This window comes from Mustela putorius, unplaced genomic scaffold (assembly GCF_011764305.1).
Source record: "Mustela putorius furo isolate JIRA1106 unplaced genomic scaffold, ASM1176430v1.1 tig00003875_pilon_pilon_pilon, whole genome shotgun sequence".
NCBI classification, from domain to species: Eukaryota; Metazoa; Chordata; class Mammalia; order Carnivora; family Mustelidae; genus Mustela; species Mustela putorius.
In genome coordinates, this window is record NW_025422026.1 from 906,415 (window position 1) to 918,580 (window position 12,166).

Consider the following 12,166-nt stretch of genomic DNA (forward strand, 5'->3'; position numbering starts at 1 on the left):
TGCGGGGGGCTGATCAGACAAGAGAAGGTACCTGCTCTGTCAGGTAAGCGCAAAGCGCAGGCCAGAACCACAGGACTCCGCAGGGACTCCCTGGTCTCGGTGGGTCTCAGTGGCGGTCACTCTACCCTGGGCTAAGAACTGATACCCAGCATCTGGATCCTCCCAAGAACCCTGTTGGGGAAAACACCGTTCTCCCCACTTAACTACAGCCCTGGAGCGGCAGGAGCTCGGCCAACCTCATACCCGGGCTGGCCTGCAGTGGAAGTAAAAAGAGTCCTGACCCCCCGCTCCTCCCACCACTGCCAGGGGGCCTGGACCCCAGTAAGGGCTCAGGGACAGTCCCCTGGAGCAACCACTTCCTGCTGCCTCATCCCCATCACCTGGTCGGTCCTCACTGGCCTGGCTCTGGGCAGGGGGAAAACAGGATTCACACGGTAGCTAAGGAGCCCAACCTGGTAGGCACGCTCTCCGAGCCTCTCCCCTGGATCCTGAAAGAACTTTCTATCACCTGCCTTGAAGGGCTGTTGTAGAGAGGGTGAGAAATAAGAGCGCATTAAATCTTTGCTCCCTCTCCACCCCCTCTACCCTGCTGCTAGAGGAAACCTCCCTAAAACCCCCGCACCCATGAGCTACTCCCCCCAAAGGCTCCCCAAAACCTCTAAGATCTGGTTTAAATGCCTCCTTAGACTCCGGCCCCGGACGCTTTTCCCTTCAGTCTCAGTGCTGGAGAGGCAAGAGTCCCCCATCCCCAGCACGCAGGCCTAATGCGGCCCACGCCCGGCGTCAGGGACGTCCCCACTCCCTCCAGCCCACCCCGAGTTCATCCATCTCCCGTCCCTCCTGGCTCTGGCCTCTCCTCCCCTACAAAGCCTTCCCGACCGCTTGCCCAGCATGGCTCTCAAAGCTATCCGATCGACCCGCATCAGACCAGGGGCTCCCTGGGCGCGGGGCCGGGGGTCTCCTAGACCCTTGGCTCCTAAAATCCCAGGTCGGCTGCCTCGGACGCGCCTGGAGCTCCGCGGCCGAGGAAGACCTGGACGCCGGCCAGAGGCTCGTCGGAGGCCGGCCGGGCGGGGCAGAGAAAGCCGAGCCCAGGGCCGGGAGAGAAGCTCCCCTCCGCTCCCCTCCGCTGCGCTCGGGCGTCTGCACACTCCGGGGAGGGGAGGCAGGAAGTGCTGGGGGCGCGCGAGCAGGGCCCCCGCGCCGGCGACCGCCTGCCGCAGCCCGGAGCTGTGACCCCGCGCCCCGGCCCGCGGCGTCCCGGCGGGCTGCTCTCGGACCGGGCGCCGACGAGGCTGAACACGGAGCCCTCCGCGCGCAGACGGCGCTCGGTGCAGCCCCGCGGACCAGCCCCGGAGGGGCCCCGCGCGGTACGCCCGAGGACGGAGGGGCTGCCTCCAGGCACGGGCAGGGGGCAGCCGGTGCGCGGCTTTGCCCCCCGGCCCCGCCCGGTCTCGATCCCCCGGGATGCGCGGGGGCCGCGCGGGGCCGGCCGGCAGGGAAAGGCGACCACCCACCTGGTGCGGGTCCGGGATCGCCCCGCGCCAGGGCGCAGAGCAGCAGGAGCAGGGGGCGCAGCCGCGGCGCGAGGCTGCGGGGGCTGCGGGGGCTGCGGGCGCTGCGGGCGCCGCGGACGCTTGGGCGGCCGGGCATGGCCGGGGCGGGCAGCGCCGGGGGGTACCCCGCGCGCGCGCTCTAGTCCGTCCCGTCCGCTCGCTGCCGGGTCCGGGTCCGGCTCAGGACATGCCCGGCCCGCGCGCAGCTCCCGCGTCGGGACCCGGCCTGCGGCAACAAAGGCTGCAGGGCCCGCCCCCTCGGCGGCGCAGGAGGCTCCAGGGACCGAGAGAGCCCGACGGCGAGAAAGAAAGAAAGAGAGAGAGAGAAAGGAGAGGAGGGGAGTGAGGGAGGGCGGGAGGGGGCCGCTCGGCCGGGCCGCCCCGCTCCTCCCGCCGCCCCGCCCCCCGGCCCGGCCCCGCCCCGCTCCTCCCGCCGCCCCGCCCCCCGGCCCGGCTCCGCCCCGCCCCGCCCCGCGGGCCCCGCCGGCTGCGGTTTGGGGGCGGGTCCCGGCCGGGCGCGCGCGGCGCCCCCCGACGGCCGTGACCGCCCTCCCGACCGCAGGCGCCCTCTGGCGGCGGAGCCGAGCCGGGCCTCCGGGCCGCGACCCTCCAAACCCCGCTACAAGCCGGAATTTCCGGAATGTCGCCCTTCCCCGAACAGGCCGGACCCCCTGGGAAAAGGGGTCCGGAGGTCCCCCGGGGGACTCCCTAGTGGACCCTACTCCAAAGCCGGCTCAGGAGAGTGGTCTGGCCGGTGGGCGGCGACTCCCACGTGAGGCCCGTCCCGCAGCCACAGTGTCCATTCTCCCGCGCAGCTGTTGGGTTAGCGCTGGCCAAAGCGGGGTCCCGTGGGTGCAGGTCCCGCCTTCTGTCCTCAGTGGCCGCAGCCCTTCCTCCTGCGCTCGCCGGAGCCTGGTCCTAGGACACTGCGGCCTTCACTCACCCTGTCCCCTACACAGGGACCTCCTGGAGTTCCGCGGGCTGGGCGGGGGGTCGGCCTCCCGCCCCTGCCTCGGAGGCCCGCACTCCTCCCTGTCACCTCCCCTGCACGTGCCCTCCTTCCTGGAAGCTCGCTCCCAGGTCCCGCACCCTTAGCCCTGCTGTCCTCCCAGGACGCAGGGAGTTCGTGGCCACTCAGTTCCTTGACGCCGTCACTTCCCAGGGACCTTTCATCCACCTCTGCTAGCAGCCCCCAGGCCCACAGCCTAGGCTGTCATTCCCAACTGCCCCACATGGGAAACCTGAGGGCTGGGGCCGGCCCTTCTCACCTGACCCTGGCCCTTTCCACCCTCCCCAGACCACCCTCTTCATCACATTCTCTGGTTCCGAGTCACCTTCTTCCTCTCCCCCCCCCATCACCCCTCCTGGCTTCACCCACGTGCCCTCCTAGCTACACCCACTGCTTGACCTCTGGCTCCCACCCAACCCCCTTCCATCCCCCTCACCCCATGACACGGACAATTCAGGCCGCTGCATCCAGCCACACGCACATCTCACCCTGTGCACCAAGCCTGTGCCTGGCACCCATGAGCTTCCCCTCATCTGGACCCTCCAGCGGCCGGAGACAAATGCTTCTACCGTTCCCTCCTTCTTCCCCAGGGACCGTGCTCTGGGGCCCCCTCTTTCCTTGGTCCCCACGGCTGCTCACCCTCCATCTGAAAGCATTCTGGCCTCTCTCCTTTGAAAGGCATGGATACTGCTCCCCCGTGGACGGGACACCCCTCCAGCACCTGCTCTGCTTCTCTCCTCAGTCCCACTCTCCAGGGGGCATGTGGACCCCTCCCCTCCCGTGGGTTCCCCAGGCTCACGCCTCCTCCAGCCTCCGTTTTGGTGCACGAGCCCCTAGACCCTGCTCAGTCCTCATCTTGGCCTGGCCCGAGCATGCTAGAGATGCCCCCCACCCCGCTCCTCCACTCCACGCTCATCGGCCAGGCCCGTCTCCTCCTCACCCTGCAGATGTGGGGAAGTCAGTGAACAACACAGACACGGTATCCGTTGTCAAGAGCCTCGCTCCAAAAGAGGCGCCCAGACCAGGGGCATAGCAGACGGACATGGAAACAAGGCCCCCCGCCGAGAGGGGCTGCGGCGGGGGCGGGGGTTGGGGGTAGAGCTGGGAGACTGGAGGACGGTCAGGGAGGGCACCTGAGGACAGGCCGTTTGAGCGGAGCGACCGGAGGGGTGCCGGAGGGGTGCGAGCCAGCCCCGTGCAGTGACGGGAGAAGTGGGCGTAGACCTGGTACCCCCGAGACTCGTCCTTTGCAGACACTGACCATGTCAGCGCTCACGGGCGGTCTCCCCTTCCCCTTTCTCGGCACTCCGAGAGCCCCGACTGCCCCGCCCGTCATGGCGCCCATCACCAGAATGCCTGCGGTCTGTGCGTGGGTCTGCAAACCCGACCACCACCGTGAGATGCAACGTCGGGTCGTACTCGCCTGCGGGACGCAGCCCCCAGCACAGGACACCCAAGAGACCAAGACGACCCGGTGAGGGGACACACAGCCCTCCCTGGCCAGCCCCGCAACTTGCCACCCTCCCTCCCGCGGCCAGCCATCGAGACTGACCGGAGGCTTCTCTGACGGCTGACAACAGTGCCGCCTGCTCCCGCTCCAGTCCCAGGTCCTGACCTTTATCCCGCGCGCCCCTCCTCACAAACCAGGCTGGACAGCCCGGGATGCAAAGGCCCGGCGAGCTCAGTGCTGCCCTCGGGACGTGGGGCATAACCCAGCCAGAAAGACAAGGCCAACTCCAAATTTGGGGAGCAAAGAGTACGTTTTGAACCAAACGAGAGAGATGATCTTTCAGCATGTTTGATGTCACTGTCCAGAAGGTCCAATTACAGACTCCCCCACCCCAACCTTGGTAGCTTAAGTTTCCGTGATCACTGTGCGAGGCTGCCCAACACCCCCAGGGAGATTTAACTTTGCTAAAAGGTGACCAGAAACTCACCCAATTGAAGGAGAAGCTGGCAGTGTCCTGCTTCTCTGTTTCCATGTGTATATTGACAGGTTGCTTAAAAGGTAGCAAGCAGAGCGGAGCCCAGTCTGTTTAGGGTTATAAACGAATAGGTAACGACGGTAAAATGAGGCACACAATTTTTTTTAATTTAATGAAAACTGTGGGCCTGGACTGTCGTATCCGGCTGACGGAGACGCGGGTCCCCACTCCCCATTTTGCAGGTTTTCTCGGGCGGTCGTTCTCAGCCAGCAGTGATTTCACTTCCGTGGAATTTTGCAATGTCTGGAGAGATTTTTGGTCGTCACAGCCAAGGGGGAGGTGCCATGGGCAGCCGGTGGGTAGAGGCCGGGGACCCCGCCGAGCCTCCCACGGTGCCTGGGGCAGCCCCCACCGCAAGGGGTTGTCCAGTGCAAACGTCACTAGTGTCCAGGTTGCAAATCTCTGGCGAGAAGATGAAGTCGTTCAAAGGCCTGTGTGGCAAACCGAAGAGCTTAGTTCTAGTGTCTTCGTTGTGCTTTGTGTTCTGGGGGCCAGGCTAGCACAGGGTAAACGTTCAACCTTTACATACAGTGAAAAGTACTCCTCCTCCCAAAGTCGGTCATCCCCAGCCCCTCGGTGCCCCTTCCTGGGGGCCATTTCTGCCTCAGTTTCCCACGAATCCTCCCAGGAAACGAGTGTGGACGCTTGGGGCAGCACGCTCCGCTCGAACGGCCCCTGGCTTTTTCTCAGTGAGCGGCCTAGCCTGGAGATGCTTCTCAGCCCTGGTTAACATGGGGCCGAGAATACACCGGACTGTGAACCGCACGGGGGAAGAAGTCTGTGTTCTACCCACTAAGCAGCACTGTCTGGCGGGGACCCTCCCCTGTGCACGAGGGGGAGCTCATCTGTGGGTCGGGCCCAGCTCTGGGCTTATAAGTCCCGGGCCTGCATGTTTGTGACCTTGACAGGGAGGTAGGTCGCCCCAGATTAAAGAAACTTTTTTGGTGGGTCCCTTCCACTCCAGTACATCCCAAAAGTTGCAAAAGTCATTCTAAATTCTGGCGTAGGGGCCAGACTGCTGAGCAAGGTTGCCCCAACACCCGCCCCCGCCGTGGGACAGGACTAAGTGTGGGACACACAAGGGATGCTTGCCTTGGAAGGGTCGCTGAGCCACCAGCCCAGGCCTGACTGGCATTGTTGCGGATGCCCGGAGACTAAAGCCAATTTGTCCCCATCTCTGATGCACAGCACCAGCTACCCAAGCTTGGAGGGTGGTCTGCCTCACGGAAAGGGACAGCAGCATGGGGGTCCCAGCAGCTGTCCCTCTGGGGAGTCCTGAGCCATTGCTGTCTCACTGCCATTGGGCAGTTAGAAGAGTAAACAGACGGAGGCCCAAGTGGAACACCGAACGCAGACCGAGTCCCCTGTGCAAGCCCCACGCCCTACATACGATGTCTTGCAACGTCCTGCTCCCAAGGTGGAGTAGAGGTCACGACTCTCCTGGGCGTGCAGGTGGAGAAGTGCAGAGCACACAGTCCACGTCCTCTGCCGAGGGCCCCACACGTGCAGGTGTCGGGGCCTGGCCAGGCCTGCCTGCGGCACTCGGGTCTCTGGCCGCTGCACGCTCTGACTCCCCAGATGGCCAGTGTGGGCTGCGGTCATCAAGGGAGCCTCTGTTGCAGCGCCTCCCCCCAGAGCTGTTTCCTTGGGCAGACAGGTGCTTAGGAAACAGGCCCCTTCCCCTTAATGAGGATTCACAGAGGCTTCCTTTCCGAACGCCTCTCCAGTGCCAGGAGCCAGGCTCAGTCCAGGGGGACCCTGCTGATGGTGTTGCTGTTCCCTGCCGTCAGCTCTGGCTTCCACCCAGAGCCCAGCAGCCCTCAGGGGCCGGGCCTGGTCTCCCGGGCCAGCGCCCACCAGGACCCCGGGAGAAAACTGTTGCCTGTGAATCCAAGCAGCTCTTCTCCTGAGCCGCGCCCCCAGCCGGAGCCCAGCACAGTCGGGTCCCGCTCCCCCACCTCCGACCCGCAGGTTCCAGGGCTCATCACCTCCGCTGCGCTCCTTCTCCGACCTGCCACCCCTTCAGCAACGGGGTCCCACATCCCTGCATCTAGAAATAATCTGAAAACTTCTTTGGCTTTTCTGTTGCATTTACTGAGGGCCTGGGAGCCCTTTCTGCTCGCTTGTCCTTTAACATTTTTTCCTATGCATGTTATTAACTTTTGTAAAGAAAATACTTGCTTTGACATTTACGAGAATCTCGGAGCTCCTGGCCAGCTCGGTCAGGGGAGCAGGGGACGCTGGATCTTGGGGTCATGAGTTCGAGTCCCACGCTGGGTGTAAAGATTATGTAACAGTAAAATCTTTAAAAAAGAAAGGAAGGAAAGAAGAAAGAAAAACAGAATCTTGCTGGTAATAAAATTCTGGATAAAATAGATTATGTGGATTTCTTTTCTTCTTTTTGTAACCGATACATTGTTTCTCTCCTTGATTCACCCGACGAAAACTCACGTGTGCTGCCCGCAGTGGAGCAGAATCAGCTGAAGGAAAACAGCACGAGCCTTATGACGAAGTTGCTCTCGCCAACATTAAAAATGGAGCTGGTTATATAATTTGGGGGTTGGGAAGAATACTTTAAAGATGAAATCAACAGCAAAATCTGTAGGGGAAAGAAAGCTAATAGATGTGCCTACATCAAAAGGAAAACTTCTCCCTATTCTAAAGCTCCAAAAATCCAACATCCAAACACCAGGAGACCCGGAGAGCTCAGAGGGAGACCTTCAAGCAAAGAGGGCGCCTCTCCAGCGGAGGGACCAAGACATCCAGGCTGGAAGGGTGTGCCGGCATCCAGCACGATGGAGAAAAAGCCGACCGGTCCGCCCTGGAACACAGCCTCTCTGCCTCCTCACCAGCCAGCTCTCGAGGACTCGAGAAAAGTCCCATCCGGAGTTTTCCAGAGCGGGGAAAACGGTCTCGAAGACCATGGTCGGAAATGCACAGAATTCTCTCCCATAACTCCACGAGCAAGAGGCCAGCGGCGGCCTTCCAGTTCCCAGGAACACGGTTTCTGATCGAGAGCTCAGGTCTCGCACTCTCACTCCTGTGACTCGGGCGTGAAACGCCATGAAAGAGATAAGCCCAAGTCCAAGTGCAAGGTGGAAGGGGGGGGTGGTGTCGCTTCTCTGAAGAGTGGGCAGATGTTCTGGGGAGACCGTGGGGAGCTGTCTGGGACTCGAGTGGGTCACAAGGGAGGCTCCAGGACAGCAGACACCTGGGCTCTGGCCTCAGGGTGCCCTAGCCACTGGGCCTACGGATAGCAGGTCCCGTGCACCCGGTGTGGACCCTGCACCACCCCCCGACCCACCACCCACTTACGGCCGCTTGAGCTAACACTGGCTCCTGTATATGACGGACGCTTTACCTGAGCTAACACTGGCTCCTGTACATGACGGAAGCTTTACCAGAATCTTCTAGTTGACCCTCCAGCAGCCCTGCAAGATGAGCATCACCATCCCATTCGCAGGCGAGAGAAACAGAGCTTATGTCACTGCCATGACGTCACACAGGAACCGACAGCGCAGGACCCAGAGCAGGTCTGCATGCGCCCGGCCCCAGGCTCATGCCGTCCCACCTCCCCAGCCGCTCGGGCTGAGTTCCCAGAACACAGCCCTGGTGACACTCGTCCTGAGGGGCGAGGAAGGCAGTGTCGGACCGCGCACCCGTGAAGCTCTTGGCACCTGTCAAATTTGTAAACGTATCTGTCTTTTGGTGTTTAGTTTCCATATATATCCAAGTAACATGCGTTCAAGATTTAAAGAGGCAAACAGTGCTCCAAGGAAGCTGGATGGCCGCCAACCCTGCTCCGACCTCTCTGAGACACACACACACACACACACACACACGATCTGTGGCAGGGTGGGGGTGCCGCTCTAAGGGGGCTCCCGAGCCAGGCCTATCCCCACTGCCACCCGCTGTCCCCTGCTTCCTAGCCCTGCGTGTCCTGGAGGCCGTCCAGGACCGCTGGGCACATGGTCTCGGAGAATTCCCCGCACACACCCCGGCGCTCCGGGAGGCCGAGGGGGGCCTTGGCAGGGACAGAGCGGCAGAAGCCCAGGAGCAGCGCGCCCAGTGACTCAGCCACCTGTAATCTCTCTGCGGGGGAATTCATCCAAAGGGAAAAACATGGACCACATCCCTGGTGAAACATGATCTGTGGAAGTGCTCCGTTTCCACTGTCGTAACAATAGCCAAGAGACTCCTTTTACAAAAGAAAACGAAATGTCCCCAACCTGCGACCCTCTCCCTGCTGTGACTGCTTCGTCTTGGGGAGATCCCGAGTGCGGGTCCTTGGAGATGCCATCAGAGCATCACAGAGCAGAGCCGAGGCACCCCAGTTCCCTCCCGTGGGAATGGGGTCCCGTCCCCCATCTCACAGGGGGCCGTAAGGGAGAGGAGCTGATTTTTGTGACGATCCTGGCCCTGGGCCTGGACACAGGAGGTGTCCCCTCCCCACACCGCAGCCTCAGCATTGCCCCCTCCCCTGGCTCCATCCACCCTCCGGCCCTCTCTGGGACACTCCCCCCACCATCCTGGTGGAGGCACTTTCCAGCCCATGTCCTCCACGGCCCCTCCAGCTCTGCCGGCCCAGGGCCCGGAGGGGGTCTCCTCACAGGGCCCACCACACAAGGTGTGCTCACACGTGCTCAGGAATGAGTCCTGCAGGCCCCAGTCAGGTCTCAGCCCTCCCTCTCTGGCCTACATCCTCTGCGAGGACCCCAGCACCGTGTGCCCCCACTCAGCTCCTCCCTCTCTGTGCTCCCCGATGCCCCCAGAGCTCCTGGGGTAAGAGTGGATGCTGGTCCACATGACGGTCCTTCACCAACCGCTCCCCCCCCACCATGCGTCATGCTCTGCTTCTTGATGTGGGTGCTGGTTATATGGGTGTGTTTGGTTTGTGAAAACCCATCATCCATACTCTTATGACACATAGGCATGTGTGTGGTCTGTGGATTTTACATTTTACTTAAAAGTTTACTTTAAAAAAAGTTACTTAAAAGCCTTTTTTTTTTTTTTTTTATCCTAGGGTGATGAGAGGGAGACTTGAAGTGGAATGGGGTTGGGGATTATAGGTAGTCAGGGAGGACTTCTTGGAGGAGGCAACATTTGATCTGAGACCTGTTGGGTAAGAAGAAGCCAGTCTTGGAGGAAACTGAGAAAAGTGCCAAGCAGAGGTTCTAGCAAGTGCAAAGGCCCAGGAGGTGAGCAAAGGTTTGGGCTCTGGAGGGAGGCCCCGGCAGATGTAGGTGGATCCCAGCACAGAGTGTGAGGTTGGAGGACTCTAACAGGTCAGAGTGCAGGCACCAGATCAGACAGGGCCTATACCCAGGTGAGGAGTAAGGACCTTACTCTAAATGGGACAGGAGGTCGTGGAGGGTCTTGGTTGGGGGCATGCTGTGGTGTGACTTCCCCTCTTACTGCAGAGGAGAAAAAAGGACCTGGGCTTAAACACCCCAGAAGTCCTACATGAATGAATGAAGACAACAGGTACCCAGAGAGCTCTTAGGGTATGAGAACACAAGGGGTCTTACAGACCATTTTACAGAGGAGGAAGCAGACACCAGAGAAGGCAAGTCACTTGCCCCAAACTGCACAGCACATTAATGGCTAGAGCACAGAGACTAAAACCCCAGCCACCTGATACACCGTGACATCTCCCACCAGAAGAAGAAATCCCCCTAATTTTGCAAACTTTCTATCAGATTCCTAGTTCAATCAGCGTCCGGCCCAGACTGGAGCTGGGTAATCAGGTTCATTTCCCCCTTTCTGAGAACTGGGCGGGGAATCCCACGTCTTGCTGATTCTCCTCCTGGGCAAGGGAGGCAGAGGCCTGGGAGCAGGTCTGGTTGTGGGGACAGAAGACAGAGGGAAGATCTGGCCTCTGGGGACCGCCTCCCAGCTCCTGGTGGCACGCGGTGCCATTGTTCCTGATGAGGGCAGGAAAGAAGGCCAGAGCTAAGGCCCGTGGGGGACTGTCTTCCCGAGAGGAACCTGGGAACGAAGGCAAGAAGGAGGGGGGGGGGGCGAGGGGCAGAGAATGAGGAGGGGGGGAGGACGGAGGGGGGGGAGGGAGAGAGGAAGGGAAGGAGGAGCAAGGGCCCACAGCGGCGGGGCTAAGACCTTTCCCCCATTCGCTGGGCTACTTCTCCCATGACCCTGGCCAGGGGTTATCTTTCTCCTCCCTTACAGACAGGCAAGGGTCATGGGTCAGCCCCAGGACACATGGCTGGCTAGTGACATAAAGGGGACTGTGGTCTTCTCCTCTCCCCGGGGGCCCTCCCGTCCTTCAGCCCAGACACCTCACAGTCCTGGAACTTCCTGCTCAGTTACTAATCTTCTGTCTTCTTTCCCTGTTCTGTTCTGTTTGCTGCTCGTTCCCGGTACCAGCTCATCTCCTGTCTGTCTGCACCCCCAGCAAGACCCCAATCCTACGTCCCAGCACAAGGGGGGCTCCCCAGGGCGGCGGCCCCCCCAGTGTTCAGCAGAGTGCCTACCACACACACGGTGTGCACTGTCCTGGGACGTGAGGAAGCGGGTCGCGGAGGGAAGGCGTTTCTGAGGGGTGGCATTGGGGTCCACGCCAGCGCTGAGGAGTCCGCCAGGCCACAGGAAGATCTGCGACAGGAGAGCCACTCAGGCCACTTAGGCTCCCCTAGGTCAGAGGCCAGGGCGGCGCACACGGACGCTGCCCGGGCGCCTTCACAAATACCATGCCTTAAGATTCCAGCCCCGACCTCCACGGTCTGGGGTTCGTTTCTGGATTTGCTTTGAAGCCCCCGCTGTGGGTCTGTCTCTGCCACGGGGCCAAAGCAGGAAATGTAACTTCCTTCCAGTTTGGAGAGGAAGTCACCGGAGTGCGTCAAGCCGAGTCTTGTGAGCAGCGCAAAGCCGCCTCCTCCGGGAAGACTTCCCGGCTTTCCTGGTCTGGGGCCCCCTACTCTGAGTACGCTCAGCAGGGCGCGTCCCCCCCCACCGTCGGCTCCTGCTCCCCGGGCTGCCCTAGTCACCTCTCGGTGTCCAGGCCCCGTGCGGCAGCCCTGCCGGCCTTGGGAACGAATGAGGGCCCGGATACGTTAACAGACCAAAACGGGGTTGGGGCGAGCGGGGCCCACGGCTGCCGCGCGGGGGAAGCACCTTCTTCAGGCGAGGGGGGTCCGAGGGCGCGGGGCGGGGGGCGGAAGGTCCGGCTGGCGCAGCTGGACGCGGAGCACCCTCGTGACGGTTCCCCTGCCCCGGGGCCTCGGTCACGAGGAATCGCAGAAGGGCGGCCCTAGAGACAAGGCCCGGAGGCCCTGGGGCGGGGCTCGCCTGCGGCCGACCAGTCCCCTCTCCCACGTGCCGCCGCGCGGCGCCGCAAGCCCGCCTCTCCCCGCCCGGGAGCGGCCCGAGGGGGCGCGGACCCCAGAATGGGGGCGGAGCGAAGCGCGGAGGGGGCGGGGCGGCCGAAGGGGGCGGGGCGGAGTGGACGGAGCGGGAGGAGCGCGGAGGGGGCGGAGTGGACGGAGCGGGAGGAGAGCGGAGGGGGCGGAGTGGACGGAGCGGGAGGAGCTAGCCCCGGAGCAGGCGGGGCGGGTGCCGCGGCTGGGGTCCGCGCCGTCGAGGCTGGCTCCCGCACCACG

At 62.3% G+C, this 12,166-nt stretch overlaps 1 protein-coding gene and 1 long non-coding RNA gene across 5 annotated transcripts in view; both read right to left on the minus strand.

Moving 5' to 3' along the window:
- The window catches only part of ADAMTS7 (ADAM metallopeptidase with thrombospondin type 1 motif 7), a 39,875-nt gene extending 37,972 nt beyond the window's left edge, over positions 1–1,903 (minus strand). For both annotated transcript variants that reach the window (XM_045067326.1, XM_045067325.1), the window contains exon 1: positions 1,518–1,903. In XM_045067326.1, the coding sequence (XP_044923261.1) occupies positions 1,518–1,653 (136 nt within the window). In that variant the 5' untranslated portion in view covers positions 1,654–1,903. The remainder of the gene's footprint in view (positions 1–1,517) is intronic.
- A 2,733-nt stretch (positions 1,904–4,636) lies between these two features.
- Positions 4,637–11,886, minus strand: LOC123388119. 3 transcript variants are annotated; one of them, XR_006602668.1, is made up of 3 exons: positions 11,682–11,886; positions 11,042–11,162; positions 4,637–10,538 (listed from the first exon to the last, which is right to left on the minus strand). It is a non-coding gene; the product is annotated as an uncharacterized LOC123388119 (long non-coding RNA). The 3 variants fall into 3 exon arrangements; XR_006602669.1 differs by lacking the exon at positions 11,682–11,886 and adding an exon at positions 11,555–11,674; XR_006602667.1 differs by lacking the exon at positions 11,682–11,886 and having other exon boundaries at positions 11,042–11,674.
- Between the last annotated feature and the right edge of the window lie 280 nt (positions 11,887–12,166).